Here is a 19,878-nt window from a genome sequence, read left to right on the forward strand (position 1 = left end):
CAGCTACCGGGGATCTATAAGGATTTCTCTACTTCGAATTTCCAAACTGGTTGCTCACTTTCAATCAAAAATAAAGAGAAAGCAGATGAAGTGGAAAACATATATAAGAGAAAAGAGTTTCATAAAAAGAAAACAGACATCAGGAAGGTCTTAGAATGTGTGCATGTGTGTGTTTGTACACACACACACACCCCATACATATATAGGTGAAGCTCTCTTTCTCCCCATGTATTTATCTATCTATCTAGGTGTATATCTACATGTTACTTTTTCAATTTGAATGAAATTTACTTGAGGGCAAGGTTTATTTCCATTTTTGCTTTGGAGCCCCAGAGCTGAGCCCAGTGCCTCCCACATGGTAAGCTTTTAATAAAGGTTTATTGATGGAACAGGATATAGAGTAGGATTCAGAAAACAGATGAGGGCTCTCCATCTATCTTGTTTTCTGGGATCAAAAGCACTTGCTTCTCTCTGAATTTTCCCCAAAGGTCTTACATATTTTTTATCTATTAAATCGATACTTGAAATGTAATACAATGCAGTAGTTGGAGTGCCAGTTCTGGAGCCAACAAGTGCCAGGTTTAAATCTTGCCTCTGATACTTAATCTCTGTGTGACTCTGAGTAAATCCTTTAACCTCTCAGTACCTCTGCTTCGCTATCTCTAAAATTGGGTTAATAACATCTAGCTGGAAGGGTTCCTGTGAAGTTCAAATGAAATGATTTTTACGGAATTTTACATAAACATCAGCTACTATTTCAAGTGATGGAACTTCAGACTGAATATCTTAGTCACTCACCCAAACTATAAACATAGAAGAAGAGAAGACTGCTTACACATCACAGAACCCAACCTTGCAGATGACTAAAAGAACCTGGAATGGGGAAGTGATTTGCCCAAATCACAGACTGACCAAATCCTCTGACTCTACAATAAATTATGTTCATTGGGGAAAAAAAAAATTTAAAAAAGATGGAGGATTTAAAACAAGTGCCACCTGGACAATTAATGGGAATAAAAATATCAAAAATATAAAGACATCAGTTAATCAATAATCATTTATTAAGTATATATTCTAGGTATCGGGCACCGTTCTGGTCACTGCGTGAAGATCGTTTTCTTGCTCTCAAGTAGCTCACATTCTATGTCAAGGGAGTGGTATTATATACCTAACATATTTTAAGTGAACATGAGAATTTTTCTTTCTTATTTACATAAATGATGACACTCAATAATGCGACACCAGGCAACATTAACCTATCCTGCATTGGGCTGTATCTTTCATGACAGCTAAAATATGGGGCCATGGCACTGATTGCCTATTAATACCTGAGTCCAACACAAGGTACCCAGGACAGCAGAGCAGATGTTTCTGTGTTGAAGAGCACCTGAACTTCCCATCAGGATCTTTATGAGATGATTACATTTATTTAACCACAACATAATCTTTTAGAATACTGCTAATAGAAGAATCAAAGCTCTCACAGGAAAACAAATGTTTCACAGTGTGCTTTTATCACTTTCTGCAAACCTTGTTTTCATAATCAGAATCTTTTGGTGGCAGCCACATTAGTGTTCAACAGTTCAGATACCTTATAATTGTTTAACAGTTGTGTTCAACAAGCATTTATTAATTGCCTATTGTATGCAAGATTGTTAGAGTTGCTTTGTCTCTGTCTTTCTGTTTCTGTCTCTTAGGCTCCTATTATCCTCGTCTTCCATCATTGCATTATTGTAGTCTCTCCTCCTCCTCCTCCTCCTCTCCTCCTCCTCCTCCTCCTCCTCCTCCTCCTCCTCCTCCTCCTCCTCCTCCTCCTCCTCCTCCTCCTCCTCCTCCTCCTCCTCTTCTCCTCCTTCTCCTCATTGTTCTCCTGGTCTTCTTCCTTCTCTCTCTCTGTCTCTGTATGCCTTTCTCTCTCTCTCTCTCTCTCTCTCTCTCTCTCTCTCTCTCTCTCTCTCTCTCTCTCTCTCTCTCTCTCTCTCTCTCTCTCTCTCTCCTTTTTTATTTCTTTCCTCCAATGGGGGAAGGTAAGGCGTTCAACAGCTTAAACGGTAAGTTTATTCTTAGTTAAGAGAAGGAAAATGCATTCCATTGAGATAGGAATGGAAGAAAAAAAGTAAAGATATAGAGATATGGGTCCCAGTAGTACTTTGTATAAAATCATAAAATTGATAATCTAGACTTCCCTTAAATTATTGCATTAGCAATGTGGTAATTAGTATTATTTATCAACTGGCTTTTACCTTTCTGAAAAGGTGGATAGAAAAATCTTTCTGCATCTCCCTCCATCCAAATGGATATTTACAAACTAATATTTTAAATCAAGGCTCTAAAATCCAAGCCACTGAATTCTTTAACAGAGTAATTCCTCCATTTTTCTCATCTTCAACACTTTGCCCTTAGTAAAAATAAAATACAAATAAAAATCTCTCCTCTGATTTCATCTTTATTCAGTTAAACAAATAGCTATTAGTACATGTCAAGCTATGACCTTCTTCATGCTAAGCAAAACCAAGTTCATTCCCAGCTAGGATAGTGTTCAGTAGCACCTTCAAATGCAAGGCTGAAAGAATCATAGGGTCACATTTACTTTTGTTCTTTTACTCTTATATGGAAAATTTCATCATTTTCCAAAACCTGCACAAACTGGGAAAGAGATAGGCAAAAAAAAAAAAAGTCCACAACATCCCTTTCCTATAGGAATTGCTGATAAATTACAAGAAAAGAACAGGAATTAGAAAAAAAAAATAAAAAAAAAAAAGGTCTGGGATAGTGGCCTCACTGAAAAGAAAAGGCCTAGGTGAGGGGACTCCCTGGACCCATGAAGGTTCCATTTTTTGGCAACTGGGAGAATTGCTTAGGGCTCTAAGTGACTTGCTCAGAAGAAGAGAATACATACACTCAAATACACACAAAGTACACAGATTTTCATACATACATGTATATATACACAAATATATAAGTGATGTGTTTTATATATATATATATATATATATATATATGAAAATAATACTACACATATATGTATATAATAATACATGAGTATCTAAGTAAATGCATAATATGTTTACATATATGCTTTTGTCTATGTATATGTTAGTATACATTTGCTCTGTAACATGACCTTCAGAGATCATGACCTCTTCCTCCATATTCCTAGGAATTAATCCATTAACTTTGGTACCTCATCTTGAAGCTGAGCTCTCTTTATTGGGACATGAGTGCTAACATCATTTAACCTACCCTATCTAGACATTTCATATTCCATCAACCATCCAATCTCCCCTACACTTGTACCAATCTCCTTCTCCACCTCTTACTTCAGAAACAGTGGGGCAACTTAATGGGGAGGGAGAAATGATCTTTGAGTAACTGTACTCAGTAGCTGTCATGTGAAACCCTAATCCAAAATTCCCATTCCAAGGCACCCTCAACTACCATATTGTATTGGTCTCCCTTTGTTAAAATGTAAACTGATTGAGAATAGGGAATGTTTCCCTTGGCTTTCACTATCTCTGATTGGAACTTGGTAGAAACTTCAAATGCTTTTTTAAAAAATTCTTTCTTTTTCTTTCCTTCCTTCCTTCCTTCCTTCCTTCCTTCCTTCCTTCCTTCCTTCCTTCCTTCCTTCCTTCCTTCCTTCCTTCCTTCCTTCCTTCCTTCCTTTCTTTTTCTTTCTTTCTCTCTCTCTCTCTCTCTCTTTCTTTCTTTCTTTCTTTCTTTCTTTCTTTCTTTCTTTCTTTCTTTCTTTCTTTCTTTCCTTCCTTCCTTCCTTCCTTCCTTGCTTCCTTTCTTTCTTCCTTTCTTTCATTCTATTCCTCCTGTTTTCTTCATTTTCATGAAAGTCAACTTTAAGCAATATGATTATTAGCCAATGTCTCTTGAATTTTAAATAATTCGACATTAACCACTATTTTAAATAATTCCATAAGCAATTGTATAGAGCCTATCATGGAGTTTAAGGTGCTAAAGTTGAATGCCTCTCTGTCTCTCTCTTAAAAGATAAAGTTGAAGCTCATCTTACAGGTCAGTAGTAGGGACTCAGTGCCAATGCCCTTTCATTCCATGCATAGAACTAAACAAAACTTGCCTGCTGTTGAAGACTATCCATGAAAATGGATTTTTAAAAGCTGCTCTCATCTCCTGAATTTAAATACAAATCACCATTTGAGCTCCATCTCAACAAATTCCATATCCATAGCCAATAAATTCACATTTAAGAATGCATTTCAACTTCTTTAGAGTTTACCATTTATATGAGTCTATTTCATACTCTCAGATTTTTCTGTTTCTTTCTGAAAGAGGATTTTCTTTCACAGTAATATACTTTTTATAACTGCCAAGAGACTAGCAAAAAGTTGACTTTAATTAATTCAATTCAGTTTTTAAGAGTTTTTAAGTGCCTACTGTGTGCCAGACAGATATGAGAAATAGCAAAGTATAGTATATAGAGACTTGGCCTCCCTCTACATCAGGTAAACTTGGGCTCTAGTTTAAAGCCCAGATATATACTCCCTTATTGTTTGTGAACATCTGAGTAAATGATCTTTCCCTTCACCTGACATATTCTAATGAAAGGAAGAGAAAGGCAACATACACAAAATTATATACATAGAGAGCACACACGCATTATTGATAGATGAAGGATGTTTGGTAATCTATCATTTCAAATATAGTTTTAAAGGAAAATAAACTTTAAAGTTGTCAAGCATTCAATATATAAAATGAAATCATAACAAAATATGAGGAAAACATATAAAATATATGAGTGTTTCTCCCCTTTAGCTGAGGAAAATAGTAATGACAATTTTACATGGTGGAAAGTAATAAGACTCAAACAGTTTAGAAGGATGTGCTGGTAATTGGTCATATTTGATTATAAAATTTTGAATTTGTTGTTGTTGTTGTTGTTATTATTATTATAGGTTTTAATATATAAGAATATTATTATTATATTATTATAAAAAAATTTAATAGACTGACACTTAGTGAAGTTGGACGTATCCCCAATCAGCCTGGGATATCTGGGGAAAAGGATCCATTATTTGAAATTCAGACCAGCATTAACCTAGAGGCATATCAACATCTCCATAATATACAGATAATAGCAAAAGAAATTTGGAAAACTAGATCATTAGGCAGACTTAGTAAGCTTTAGAACCACTTAGATTGCTCACAGTAGATTCCTTCATAGTAATATTTCTTACATATCCTGGCATAATTTTGAGTTATTTCTTCCCTTACTTTTCTTCAAAATATGTAGGTGTTCTAGATTAGAATGTGGAAGTTGGAATGATTACAGGAAGGAAGAAATGTAGAAATGGAATCCTGAGCAGTTCGTGACATTGAGAAAGTAATAATAATGAGGTAAGACAGGATAGAATAGGATAGACAGGATGTGACTGGGAAGGATGAGTGGAACAGAAAATCCTAGATTAGTGCAAACAAGTGATCAGTATTAGAAGATTAGGAGGAAAAAGGATAGGAGTCTGTGGGTCCTATTGTAACAACATGATATTGTGATGCTTTAGGGTACCCCCAGATTGCAGTCCTCAATGGATATCTGCCCAAGATTAAGGTACTCTGTGTTTGTCCTCTAAAACTAGAGTATATAAGCCCCCACTGGTGTATTTACTTTTAATAGTCAACCTGGAGACCCAATTCAATGAAAACAGGCATTTAATGAAGGCATAGTAAGAAAAGTAGCAATATATATCCCTCAGCAAAATCATGAAGCATGATAGGCTTGCAGAAAATAAGATTCATAAATAGATCTGGCAATATGACCCTAATGGGAAGAAAAATAATTTTGAGAGATGTATATACATATATATATATGTGACACTTGAGGAAAAAGAAAGAGGAGGAGAGGGAAAGAGACAGAAGTGATCAGAGTAAGTTAATATTCCTTAGTGAAGGGTATTTTGGAGGGGCTAAATATGGCACTGCATTTTCAAAGACACAAAGAATATCAACTAGTAGCAGGAAGAGTGAAGGAAATTTCCTATGAAGGGAATGACATGAGAAAAAGCAAAAAGGCAGGGATTCTGAAGAGCAGGCTTAATAAATTGCCTAATTTGCTTGTAGGATTGTGACATCATATGCATAAAAAGATGGTTTTTAAAATTGTGTTTATAATTCAGTGAAACATAGGAAGACATAATAAGTAATTCAGAATGACATAAATAGGAGCCAGAACACAATATATACAAATGATGACAAAATAAATGAAAAATAAAATAAAATAAAACATTGGGTGATTGTATTATCTAAGTTTATTGTGGGGAAAAAAGATAAGAACATGCACACACACACCCTTTTTTTAGAAGTAAAGGACAAAGGATTCGTTCATTCAGAAACTATTGTCAAGGATGCTTTTTCCATCCGGTACTAATGCAGCTGAACTTTTTAATTGTACCTAGGCCATCCTATTGATGTACATCATATTGGTTTGAAGTATATCCCATAACATCTCATCAAGAACTTTTAAAATTCTTTTTCTATTGAGCACTACTTTATCTGCCCTTTCTAGCTTTAGATCATCTACAAATGTGATAACTATTCCACAGTTCTGGGATTAAGTCCAAAATATTGCACACTTTATTGACTTTTATGGACAACTTCATATGTGGAGACAAAGAGATGGAGAGACAGACATATATTCAGACACAACAAAGGGAGGAAACATGGCAAAGCGGCTAAAAGAATGGCTTTGAAGTGAGGAAGACCAAGGTACAAGTTACTATCTCTTTTATATATCAGTGGAATACCCATGACTGAGTCATTTAACACCTCAGCAACCTTGATAACTCTTTCAGGCAAGAAATCACAGTTAAGTAGCTGGGGAGAATCAGGGAATGTGCACAATGGGAATTCAACACACAGATGAGTTAATAAGTTGGAAGGAAGGAAGGAAGGAAGGAAGGAAGGAAGGAAGGAAGGAAGGAAGGAAGGAAGGAAGGAAGGAAGGAAGGAAGGAAGGAAGGAAGGAAGGAAGGAAGGAAGGAAGGAAGAGAAGGAAGGAAAGGAAGGAAGGAAGGAAGGAAGGAAGGAAAGAAGAAAGAAAGAAAGAAAGAAAGAAAGAAAGAAAGAAAGAAAGAAAGAAAGAAAGAAAGAAAGAAAGAAAGAAAGAAAGAAAGAAAGAAAGAAGAAAGAAAGAAAGAAAAGAAAGAAAGAAAGAAAGAAAGAAAGAAAGAAAGAAAGAAAGAAAGAAAGAGAGAGAGAGAGAGAGAGAGAGAGAGAAAGAAAGAAAGAAAGAAAGAAAGAAAGAAAGAAAGAAGAAAGAAAGAAAGAAAGAAAGAAAGAAAGAAAGGAAGGAAGGAAGGAAGGAAGGAAGGGAGGGAGGAAGGAAAAAAGGGAGGGAGGAAGGAAGGAAGGGAGGGAGGAAGGAAAAAAGGGAGGGAGGAAGGAAGGAAGGGAGGGAGGAAGGAAGGAAGGGAGGGAGGAAGGAAGGAAGGGAGGGAAGAGAAAGGATGGATGGATAGAGAGAAGGAAGAAAAGAGGGCAAGAGGGAAGGAAGAAGAGAGGAAAGGGAGAAGAGAGGGAGGAAGGAGCAGAGGGAAGAAAGGAGGGAGGGAGGGGGAAGGGAGACAAATTTTATTAAATGCCTACTATGTACCTGATACAGTCTTAAATGATTTGTAGTTATTGTCTTATCTGCTTCTTACAAAAAATTCTAGGGGAAAAGTATTATTATTATTGCCATTTTACAGATGAGAAATTGAGATGTTCAAATTTTTAATGACTTGCTCATGATCACACAGGTAATAAGTTTCTAAGATCAGATTTGAAGTGAAAACTTCCTGACTCCAGCACTAGTGTTCTATTCACGTACCAGCTTGCTGCCTCTAAGATTCTAACCAAAATAAACATATAAATGAGAAAATATCAGAATTATAGAAGTTAATTCTATGAATTTAAGTTAGGAAAATGTGACCATGGGGAAAAGAGTATTACAAACTAATCTATTTCCCAGTATTAGATATAATAGGCTTGCTTTTTTTCATCAGAGAAAGAGAATTAGACTTTACTTGTCTGGCTGATATGTGGACAAGCATTGGAGGCTTTTCACCTCCAGGGACTCCATCCTTCTTCAGTGCTGGGTAATGCCTGTGCTGAGACAGCTTGGCCACAAGCTGGTGAAATCTGGCGTTTTCTCAAAAGAGGCCTAGGAGCAGAACTGTGGAAGAGACCCACAGGCCAGGACTGCCTGAGCCCTCCAATGTTTTGACTGAGACTAAGCAATGTTCCTACCCAGACTGTTGACTAAAGTATACTTGAAGTGAATCCAAAAGTCAACCCCCAAAGAAGTGAATATTCAAGTGTGGGCTTTAACATGAATCTGGGACTGGATAATATCATGGCAGTGAAGAAAGAAGGTAAATATTGAAATGGCAAAAAGGAGAACGAAAGGGAAATAAAACAGGGGATCATCTCCAATTTGGTGTGCTTAAAAGAAATGTGCTATCCAAAATGCAGTTACTCTGGGGGCAACTGGGAAGAGAGGGGAAGGGAGGTAATACAATTATGGACTTTAAAAATTGAACAAGTAAATATCTCCTCTTGGTTATTTGCTTTCTGTACAAATTGTCATTGAGTGAAATGGAAAGTCTTCTGTGTGGGGTACAAGGTCCTTTTCCTTAGACTTTTTCTCATCCCTTAGAATATAATTTCTAAGAATCATAAAGATCCCAGTGAATTTATTTTAGTTTGTACTATTCTCAGGAAACAAAACATGTTCATGAAAGGGATTCTTAGGGAGTTTTGCTACTTCCTTAGCTAGTTTATTTTTCCACAAGGACTACTTGTTCAGCAGATGGGTTGATCCTCAGAATCAAGTATTTAAGCTAGCAAATCCTTGTTCTTCTCTCCCTACATAGGTATCTCTGTGGCATGTCTGGATGGAATCATAAATAAATGTGCTATATCCTTGGGAAGAAATCTACTGAATAGTGGGGGACAAAAAGTGTCACAGTTTCTCAAAATACTCAAGCACTCTGTGATCTTGCCTCCCCTCTCTTACCACCCTATTTACATACATACATACATACATATATATATATATATATATATAAATTAGGGGTGCCATAGACTGAATTAATTAAGTGTAGCTAAAATGACTATATGGATATTTATATACCTGTTTGCATATCACCAGATTTATATAAAAGTATAATTTAGTTGTGTGTGTGTGTATGTGTGTGTATGTATAGATACATAAGAATAGATTTTTGAACTTTTCTTAACCAGACTTATAAAATCATAAGTACAGGGAACTCTTGGTTAGACATTGCTTTTGCAAATTCAAGTGGGTATCTTTACTGCAATTGATAATCTTAGTAAGTTTCAAAGGTAAGTGACTTGTCCAGGGTCAGTGTGTAACTAATGTAGTACACTACCTGTAATGAATAAATAGCCTGCTAAATCGTATACTTTGGAGAGTATGCTTGCTGATTACTTACTGATTAATCATCCTCCTGATGAGTCTACCTTCGGTCACTCCCAAATATGATAATCATCTCAAAATGTGCACTCCTTTCTCTTCGTCTTTCTCTTTCTGTCCATCCTGATCCCTGTGGTAGTATTATCTACAGTGATAGCTCCTTCTATTATCTCTTTAGAGATGATTTCCAAATCTATATATGTAAATAATTTCCCCCTGAACAACATCACTGCATCTCTAATTGTATATCAGATTCGTTATTAATTTATCGAGACTTTATTAAATACCTACCATGTACCTGGCACCATAAAAGGTTCTAGGTATTTAAAGCAATATATATATATATATATATATATATATATATAAATCAAAGAAATATCTGACCTCCAGGATCTTATAGCTACTTTATATTGGCCTTATGCTCCTGGAAGGGCTGTTGGATCTTTAAATTTGCATCTCTAGCACTCAACATTTAGTCCACATTTGATTATTGATAAATTTGATGGTCCTCAAATTCAATAAATCCCAAATAGCATTGAACATCTGCCCTAAATTTATTTCTACTCCCCAATTTCTTATTTTTGTTGATGACACTACATTTATAATCATAACCTTAAAAATCTTAAAACAGAATAATCTTGATGACTTGGAAAAAGACCTGAGTTCAAATCCAGTTTCAAAAGCTTACTAGCTGTATGGTCTTGGATTACAACCAAGAATCAACTACCCAGAAAAATTGAACATAGTCTTTCAGGAATGAAATAGGGGGACATTTTCCTAATGAAAAGACCAAAGCTGAAGAGAAAACTTAATTTTCCAATACAAGACTCAAGAAAAGAATAAAAAAGACAAAAAGAAAGGAAACAACAACATGTTTTTCAACAAGGTTTAACTGTTTTGATACCTCTAAAGGAACATGGCACTTATAACTTGACAACTGTATTTCTTTAGGGAAATTAGCATATATTTAGACAGTGAGTATAAATTGACATTAATGTGATGATATAAAAATTGGGTAGAATAAAAAAAAAACGGATTTTACTGGGAGAAGAGGAAATAGAATAGCAGAATAGGGCAAATTACATGAGGTAAAGAGGCACAAAAAGGTTATTACAGTAGAGGGAGGGTGAGCATTGTTTGAGTCCTAATCTCATTGGATTTGATTCAAAGAGAGAATAGCATACACACTCAATTGGATATAGAAATTTATCTTACCCCCATAGGGAAGGAGTAAGAAAAATGAGAGGGAGTTGATAGAAGGAAGAGCAGAAGAGAGATCATTATTAGGAGAAAGGGGAAAGAAAAAGGATGTGATTCTGATAGAAGGGAAAGAGATTGAAGGAGGCAGTGATCAGAAACAAAACCCTGGTGAGGAGGAAAAGGGTGAAAGAAGGAAAACAAGTATAAATGGGGGGAAAACAGGATGAGGGAAATACAGTTAGTAATTATAACTATGAATGTGAATGGGATGAACTCTACTATAAATTGGAAGCAGATAGCAGAGTAGATTAAAAACCAGAATCCTATAATATGTTGTTTATAAGAAACAGGGGCACCTAGATGGTATCATGAAAGGATAGATTAAGTTAATGGGAAACTAAATAATCCAATCTTAAAAATTAAGTGGGTCAAATAGCAAATCACAGAAACAATGTTTTCATCAAAGAAAATAACAGCAATTAGACAATATGCCAAAATTTATGGGATGCAACCATAGTAATGCTTAAGGAAATTTTTATATCTCTAAATGCATATAGGTATAAAAGAGAAAGTGGAGATAGATGAATGTATCTAAAAAAAAAAAGAAAGAAAAAGAATAAATTTTAAAATCACCAATTAAATATCAAATTAGAAACTCTGAAAATCAAAGGAAAGATTTTTAAAAATTGAAAGTAAGAACACTGTTGATCTAAAAACCAAAACTAAAATCTGGTTTTGCATGTGGGGTAGGAAGCAATAAAGTTGATAAATCTTTGGTTAATTTGATTTACAAAAGAAGGAAGAACACTAAGTTACCAGTTTCAAAAATGAATGTATACATATAAATTGCCCAGATTAACATAAGAGGAAATAAAATACTTAAACAATCCCATTTAAAAAAGAAAAAGAAATTCAAAAAGCCATTAATGAACTCTTTAAGGAAAAAGTTCCAGGGCCAGATGAATTTACAAGTTAATTCTACCAAATAGTTAACAAACATTTAATTCCAATATTATATAAACTATTAGGGAAAAAATAGGTAAAGGAGTCCTACTAAATTCCTTTCATGACACAAACAGTGCTGATGTCTAAAACAGGAAAAGCTAAAACAGAGAAAGAAAATTATATTCTAATTTCTTTAATGAATATTGATGTAAAAATTTAAGTAAAATATCAGCAAACAGATATCCAACAATTTATCATGTGAGCAAAACACCATGTCTTAGTGGAATTTATACCAGGAATGAAAAACTGGTTTAATATTAGGAAAACTCTCAGCATAATTGGCCATATCAATAAGAAAATTAACAGAAATGATGATTATTTCAATCAGTGCAGAAAGTATTTTGACAAAATACAGCACCCGTTCCTATTTTTTAAAAAATAGAGAATATAGGAGTCAATGGAGTTTTCCTCAAAATGAAAAGTAGCATCTATTTAAAAACATGATGTTTTTATATGTAAGCATTATATGTAATGGGGATAAGCTAGAAGTTTTCCCAATAAGATCAGGATAACTATTATCACCATTGTTATTCAATATTGTACTAGAAATGGTATCTATAGCAATAAGATAAGAAAAAGAAATTGAAAGAATTAGACTAGGCAATGAGGAAACAAAACTATTCCTCTTTACAGTTGATTTGATGGTATATTTAGAAAATCCTAAAAAGTCAACTAATGTCAATTCTAATAGATTTAGCTATTCTCAGGAATAAAGGATACATTACAATTCCAGGAAAATCATGATATAAAATGCTATTCACATCCAGAGAAAGGACTGTGGAGTCTGGATGAAGAATGAAGCATATCATTTTCACTTGTTTTCCTTTCTTGTGATTTTCCCCTTTTATTCTGATTATTCTTTCACAACATGACTAATATGGAAATATGTTTAACATGATTGTACGTATATAAGCTATATCAGTTTGCTTGTTATCTTATGGAAGGAAAAAGGAGGGGAAAAAAACTTAGAATTCAAAATCTTTTTTTTCCCCCGCCGAGGCAATCTTAGAAGCCCACATAGCTAGAATGTAATTAATGTCTGAGGGCACACTTGAACTCAGGTCCTCCTGACTTCAGAGCTGGTGCTGGAGCCACTGTGCTACCTAACTGCCCCAGGAATTCAAAATCTTATAAAAATAAATGGTGAAATCTATCTTTTCATATAATGGAGAAAATGAAATAATATTAAGTGGAAAAAATAAACCACATCATAGGACACTTTAAAAAATTGATAAATTTGGTGTCAGAGGATCTGGACTTAAAAATAGAGATCTTAATTAAATCACTTAATTAAGTTTAAGTGTGTGTGTGTGTGTGTGTGTGTGTGTGTGTGTGTGTGTGTGTGTGTGTGTTAGAGAGAGAGAGAGAGAGAGAGAGACTGATTAAAGTCAAAACTCATAATATGGCACTGCCTCATGTAGTGGTGGTAAGGGGGAAGGCAGGACAAGGTAAGAGTTCACACCTGCCCAACATCTGGAAGTTTCCTACTTTAATGGATTATTTTTGCTAACAAGGTGCTAAGCTGAGACTTGTAGAGGAAGGTGGGGGAAAGGAGGAAAATGAGCAGGATCCATGTATGGTTTTTTTAGCCCTTGTCCCTCTAACTCCCTCCCTCCCCCTCAATCTGACACTGCTTAATTATGTGACCAGGATTAAATTACATGGTTTCTCTGAGTCTTGGTTTCCTTAACTACAAATCGAAGATAATATCTTCACTAACAAAATCATAGGGTTTTGTGATGGAGGGGCTTTATAAAATATTAATATATACAAATAAGATTTACTAATAACAGAGAAAACAGAACAACTCAAATCCTATTTCTGTTTGTATTCTCTATTAAAGAAAATTGTGTTAGAATGGGGATGGAGTAAGCTGACAATTGTTAAAGAAATTAATGATTTAGCTAGGTGAGAAGGTTTGGGAGGGCTGTCTCTAGTGGACTTCCACAGGGCTCTGTTCTCTAATTTCCAACCCTGAAAAGAAGTGACCAGTCTTAAGTGCTTCCCCTTTCCCATCTTTTATGTGTATGACTGGGGTAAGGTCATAGATAGCATAATCAGTAAATAATCCTATTACATAATACCTCTAAAGTTTAGCCCTTCATAAACACTGGTAGCACAAACAAATTGCAAAATTAAAAAAAAAAAAAATAGGAGAAAAATAATTGCCATATTCAGCATTTACTAGATTTTCATTCAGAAGAATAATTAGACTTTCCTCCCCAACTCTCTTTGCTTGAAGCTCCAGTTAACATGAGCTGGACCAAAGGTCAGGGGGAATTTACTCAAGAATCACTTTTGGTTCAATATGAAGAATAGCCACAGACAGCTTTGATAAACATCCTGGTCCTAGAGGTTTCTGACTACAGATCAGAGGAGGACTTTATGCAATAGAAGGAGGTTAGAATAAGGAGCTTTAGAATTGCCTCCAACTCTCAGATTTTATGCTTCTGAGGCAGCAAAGTTATGTATTAGATAGAATGCTGGGCCTAGAGTCAAATCCAGCCTCAGAAACTTATTAGACATGTGACCCTAAGTATATCATTTAACCTAGGGCTCAATTTCTTCAGTTGTACAATGGGAATAATAGGAGGGGCTACATCTATTTTAGAGAGGATTAAATGAGAAATCAGGAAAACGCTTAGCATAAGTCCTAGCCTAGGAAGAGTCTAATAAATGCTGATTTCCTTTGGCCTTCTCCCCTTTTCCATGTTTTTATGTATATGTGATTTGTACTTTGATTCATCTCCAGATTACTATCAGACCCTACAAGAAGACTGGGTGGGTTTCCTCTTGTGACCTCTCACCTTTTGCTACAACATAAAAAATAGTACGGTAGATTGATTTTCTTGAGAAAAAAAGAGTAATTTATGCATTCATCTCTTAAAGAACGAGGAGCATTCCTCGTGTCAGATTTTAAGATGTCTGCATGTTTAAGCAGCCCCTGATTTTTAGGGTCTCATCATTCAGGGCAGCATGAGCGACCATGAACGTTAATTAATCGCAGCCAGCAAGCCAGGATGGAAGAGAGAGCACTGCTGACTCTCAGAAATAGGCCTGTGTGCTTGGCAGCCCGACCACGCCGTATTCCATTGCTATGAGGTATGGAAACTGTACTATGAAATGCCCATTACTCATCCCCTGGGCTCCAGACACACAGTCCTATCAGAAAGGAGCCATTCTGAGGCATGGGAGGGAGGGAAGGGGAGACCAGGGGATGCATTTAAGGTTTGCACATTACTTTGAATAGCTTCTTTCATTGACTTTCCCCTGACTTTTAAAATTAGTGAGGACATCAGGCCTTGGAGGAAATAGCAAACAGCAAATCTCTGTGCCTCTGCTCTTGGGTGAGTCCGGGCTCTACTCGGTGCTTGAACCTCCCTGTGAATCACAGTCTGTTTCTCATTACTCTCCACATGTGGCCTCGGCTCGGCTTTGTTCAGTGATTTCTGGCCATTTTGACTGGATGGAGATTGTGTTGTTTAAGTTGCCCAGATTCTAGAGAAGGAGAGCTGTTGCTGCCGCCACCCAAGGAAGAGCAATCTTGGAAATGAAAGGTTCTATTGAGTGATTTCCCGGGTGACCTATTCCAGAATAAAAGGAAGTGAATCCAAGTGTGTCCCTGGGCCTGACTACTGTACTTAACTCAGCCAGGAATCAAATCTGAGAGATCAAACGTCACTCAGCTGTCAGGAAAGGAGAAGGCTCCATTAGAAGAAGACATTGCAGCTAATTCTGTTGTCCACTATGAGTCCTCAGAAAGGGACAACTCATTCATCTCAATAATGTTCACGTCTCTCGGCATTGCTGCTAACTAAACTGGAGTAGCCACTTTTACTGACCACGTAACATACAAACATCATACATACAGCTTAATTTCATGTTTAAAATATGCTCATTCCTTGGATTCATGGTATTTATTTCTCATTGTGTGGCTAGAATAAGTTGGCCAAATGGAAAATAACCTGAGAAAAGTTTAAAAAGGATAAACACTGGCACATGGTGGAAAATGGCATTGGCTCAACAGCCACGGGATCCAGATTCAAATCCTGTCTCTGATTTTTCTTTACCGGTGACCCTGAACAAGTGCTTATCTTAGTTAGAATCAAAGCTCAGAGATTCAGAGTTGGAGTGAGCTTCAGAAATGATTGTTCAAACCTCCTTGGGGCTCCTGCAATTGCGCTATATTGTCACTGATAGCTTGACCCAGGCACTCCATATAGCTTCAACAATGGCATAGGTATATGTGTGTGTGAATATATACATACATATATATATATATATATATATATATATATATATATATATATATATATATATATATATATATATATATATATACACACACACACATATATATATATGCATGTGCATGTACATGTTGCATGTGTTTATTTAGAAGAATATGTATGTGTAAATATATAAACACATAATATGTTTATATATAACATTCTACATACATAATATATACATATAAATATATATATACACAATACATACATATATACATTTACATATAATATAAACTAAAGAATGTATGCACACAGCACATTGTATGTATATTTACATATGTACACATGCATGCATACATATCCACACACCTACGTATACATAAATTCACAATAAATCGTGTGTATTTATATATATGTATATTTATGTATATTTTTATGGATGTGTACATGTATGTATGTGTATATATATATGTATAGGCATATAAAGGTATATTTTATGTGTGTGTGTATATATATGTATAGGTATATTTTTTTATATGGATATAGATATAGATATAGATATTTCCTCTCTAATTGTATTCTTTTCCAGACTAGATCATGGGCAGTTAAGTAGCACAGTGATTAGAATGCCATTTCCGAAGTCAGGAATTACTCATTTTCTTGGATGCAAATCTAGCCTGATACTAGCAGTGTGATCCTGGGCAAGTCATTTAATTCTGTTTGCCTCCGTTTTCCATCTGTAAATTGAGTTGGAGAAGAAAATGGCAAACCACTCCTGTATCTTTGCCAAGAAAACCCCAAATGGGGCCACAACTAAAATGACTTAAAACAACAGTACTAGATTATACAAAGAAGACCCTTTTATATCTAGTCAGACAGGAATAGATACTAGTGAAATATTTGCACTGGATTCCAAGGTACAATTTTTGCCAAGAATTGCCCTCTATTTCTGGGTTCCAACAGTGATTTAATTCAGTGACTTATCATACCTCCTCTCCCCCTTCTTTAATGAGCTCCCAAGAATTTCTGGGATGGGGATAGTACATTATTTATGGTAGGGATTGATTAATGTTATCTACTGTCTAGCTGCCACAGTAATTCCAACTAGGGTCCTGAGAATACTTTTCTCCATGAAAGCTAATTAGGACTGAGTTTGAAGCCACAGAATAAACCTGTCTTAGCTTTCTCACTAGTTGGTAAGCTGTCTGCAGACAGGAATTGTGTGTGTGTGTGTGTGTGTGTGTGTGTGTGTATATGTGTGTGTGTGTACATAAATGTGAACACACACATATATATTTGCCATTTATGTTTATATGTATTATATAAATACATGCACATGCACACACACATATATGTTTGTTTCTTAGAGAGAGCCAAAGTTATAAAATGTTTCATGGGGTACATGAACAATCTCTCTATAGCAGCAGAGGTCCAGGCAAGACAGATAGGAAAAGACACTTGGAGAATGTGGGAAGTATGGGAAAGGAAAAAAGAGGAGCTCATGGGAGGTCCCTAATCTAGAAGTTTCCTATTTTAATAAATCATTTTTGTTAATTAGATGCTAATCTCTGTTGCTTTCTCGATTTTGAAAGATAAATATGTTCTCTACATTCTCTAAATAGGCAGTCCTGCCATCAGGTCTTGGCCTTCCTGTCCTAGTTTAGACTGCACCCACAGTATCTGGGACAGTGTCTTGAAACTAATAATCTTAATATATATTTGTGGGATGAGTGGTGTGAGATTATTCACTTGTTGAATTATATTACCATTCTTAAATCTGTTTGTTCTTGTCAATTGAAAAAATGGAAAAGGAACAAATTCCTTGCTAAGATACATTCAGAAAATGCAAGGAGACAGGGAACATTCTTTACTAATATTTAGTTGCCTAAATTTAAATGTAAAGGAGTAGTGATTGTGGCCCATTCAAAATCTTTGGAGTTCAAACACAATACCAGAAACCAATAATGCTATATCAACTGGATTAGCCCCATAAATAACACACATTTGAAGAGGAATTCCAATTCAACTGAGTGGTACAAGATCAAGGAGAGTGATTTCATAAGCCATTTAACATAATCCTTTCACGTGTTTTTTTTTTTTTTTTTCTTTTTAAGGGGAATATCCAAACATGAAGGCGCATACAATCCAACAACCATGGCAGCATTTCCCAGGATTCCATAAAAAATGGAGTCTAAATAATCCCAGCTCTCAGATCCTTCAGGCTGTTTAAATACTTTCAACCCAGACTCAACAGACCCTCGAGGAAGCCCTCTCCTCTTCTAATAATGTAACCAAAGTTTTCCAGAACACAGAAATGAAAACACATTTTGCATGGAAGAGTTTCCCCAAGGGTGGCTCATTTTCATATAGGAAATCAATCTGCATCACTGATGATATCATTCAAATCAGAAGACACAATGTGGTTAGGAGGTAATTTAGTTTTCTGCTGAAGCAATTTGAAACTTGTTCTGATTTGTGATTTTCATTTTGTTTGTTAATGAAAAAAATTAATGAGCAATGTTACTGGAAATACAACTCATCAAAGCATTGGCATTATTAAATATGTTTGCAATATACTGTACATGAGGTTGATTGCCCAGCCAGAGCCAAAGCTCAATCTGGAGCTGGAGCAAGGGCCTCGGCCACGGAATGGGAATCGGTCCACCCCACGGCTCCAGAAACCAGACAACTTGGACAAGGGGCTCTCTAGCACATACCTTTGCATTGATTTGTATTTTTGTCAAGAATTGCCTTTGTGGAAACAATTTTTCCATACCTATGGGAGGAAAAAAAAAGGACATGTCATTACAACTTTCCTTTACATTCCAGAGAATAAATTCAATGCAGATGCTTCCAATATTTTGTTCACATCATCAACACATGTGCAGAGACAACAAACAATTTAGGGAGAAAAAAAAAAACAAAACAAGGTGCTAAGCTGTCACACCTGGATGACCCCTTTTAACTAGTTTTTACAGCTTAGGAATGTGCTTCATAAAGTTTGTCTTGGGCTGAGCCTTTAAAAAGTCAACATGCTAGGTCTTTTGGGGGAAAAGGGGTGATTAAGTATAGCTGTATAGCCTTGGAAGCAAAATAAGAGATGGCTGGCTACTTTTTTTGTACAGAAAACTACTTAGCTGAATTTTTTTTTTTAATTTCAAGTTCATCTGTAAACACTTGCACAAATAAGGCAGATAAGCATGGAGAAAATTTTAAAACAAAATCAAATGACCCAATATAGATAATAATCAGAAACTACAATTGTTATTAATAATATCTACAGTTATGATAACAGTGATAGGTTTAATATATTCATGTTAATATTTTGAGTTCTAAAAACCTTCAGGTCTTTGGTTTGACCTCTGGAATTTTTAAATCTATGAGTCAAAGTAGATTTTTTTTATGACAGTTTATGGCAGTCAAAGAAATTCTGATCCAAGAATAAATAAATGATAATCCTATTATACTCTTCCAAAGTCAGACCACATTAAGAGCATGGTATTTAGTTCTGGGGTTTCGGTTTTAGGAAAGACTGTGATAAGCTAAAAACAGCATGTCCAGTGGAAATCAAGCAGAATGGACAGGGAGCAGATGAAGTTGGGTCAAAAAGATAAGGATCCTCCGCTTATAGAAACGTTATGAGGCAGGAGACACATTCTGCTTGGTCCCAGAAACCAATAGTAGACACAAAGGGGGTTACATTGCAAAGAAACAGATTTAAGCTTGGGGATAAAAACAAACACACAAACAAAACAAAAACACAAACAAACAAACAAAAAAAGAACACTTGTCAATAAATATTTAGAGCTGCCCCAAAGTGGAATGAACACCATTTGGAGAGAGTGTGCTCCTGTTGCTTGAGGAAGGGAAACACGAAGGTCATTGTAAGTCATTGATCCATGATGGTCCTTCTAATTTTGAATTCCTGTCAATCTACAACCTTAAACTTGCCCAAGAGGCATAAGACCATATTACAGCTCTCAGAAGCATCTATGTCTT

General features: G+C 35.6%; 1 protein-coding gene across 2 annotated transcripts in view; it reads right to left on the reverse strand.

Moving 5' to 3' along the window:
- Positions 1 to 19,878, reverse strand: part of RBMS3 (RNA binding motif single stranded interacting protein 3) — a 1,412,069-nt gene that overhangs the window by 495,117 nt on the left and 897,074 nt on the right. For both annotated transcript variants that reach the window (XR_012482314.1, XM_074267882.1), the window contains exon 7: positions 18,597 to 18,655. Coding sequence is in view for 1 of the 2 variants with exons in the window: in XM_074267882.1 (XP_074123983.1) it covers positions 18,597 to 18,655 (59 nt within the window). In the remaining variant the exon portion in view is untranslated. The remainder of the gene's footprint in view (positions 1 to 18,596; positions 18,656 to 19,878) is intronic.

Source organism: Sminthopsis crassicaudata, chromosome 5 (assembly GCF_048593235.1).
Source record: "Sminthopsis crassicaudata isolate SCR6 chromosome 5, ASM4859323v1, whole genome shotgun sequence".
Taxonomy (NCBI): domain Eukaryota; kingdom Metazoa; phylum Chordata; class Mammalia; order Dasyuromorphia; family Dasyuridae; genus Sminthopsis; species Sminthopsis crassicaudata.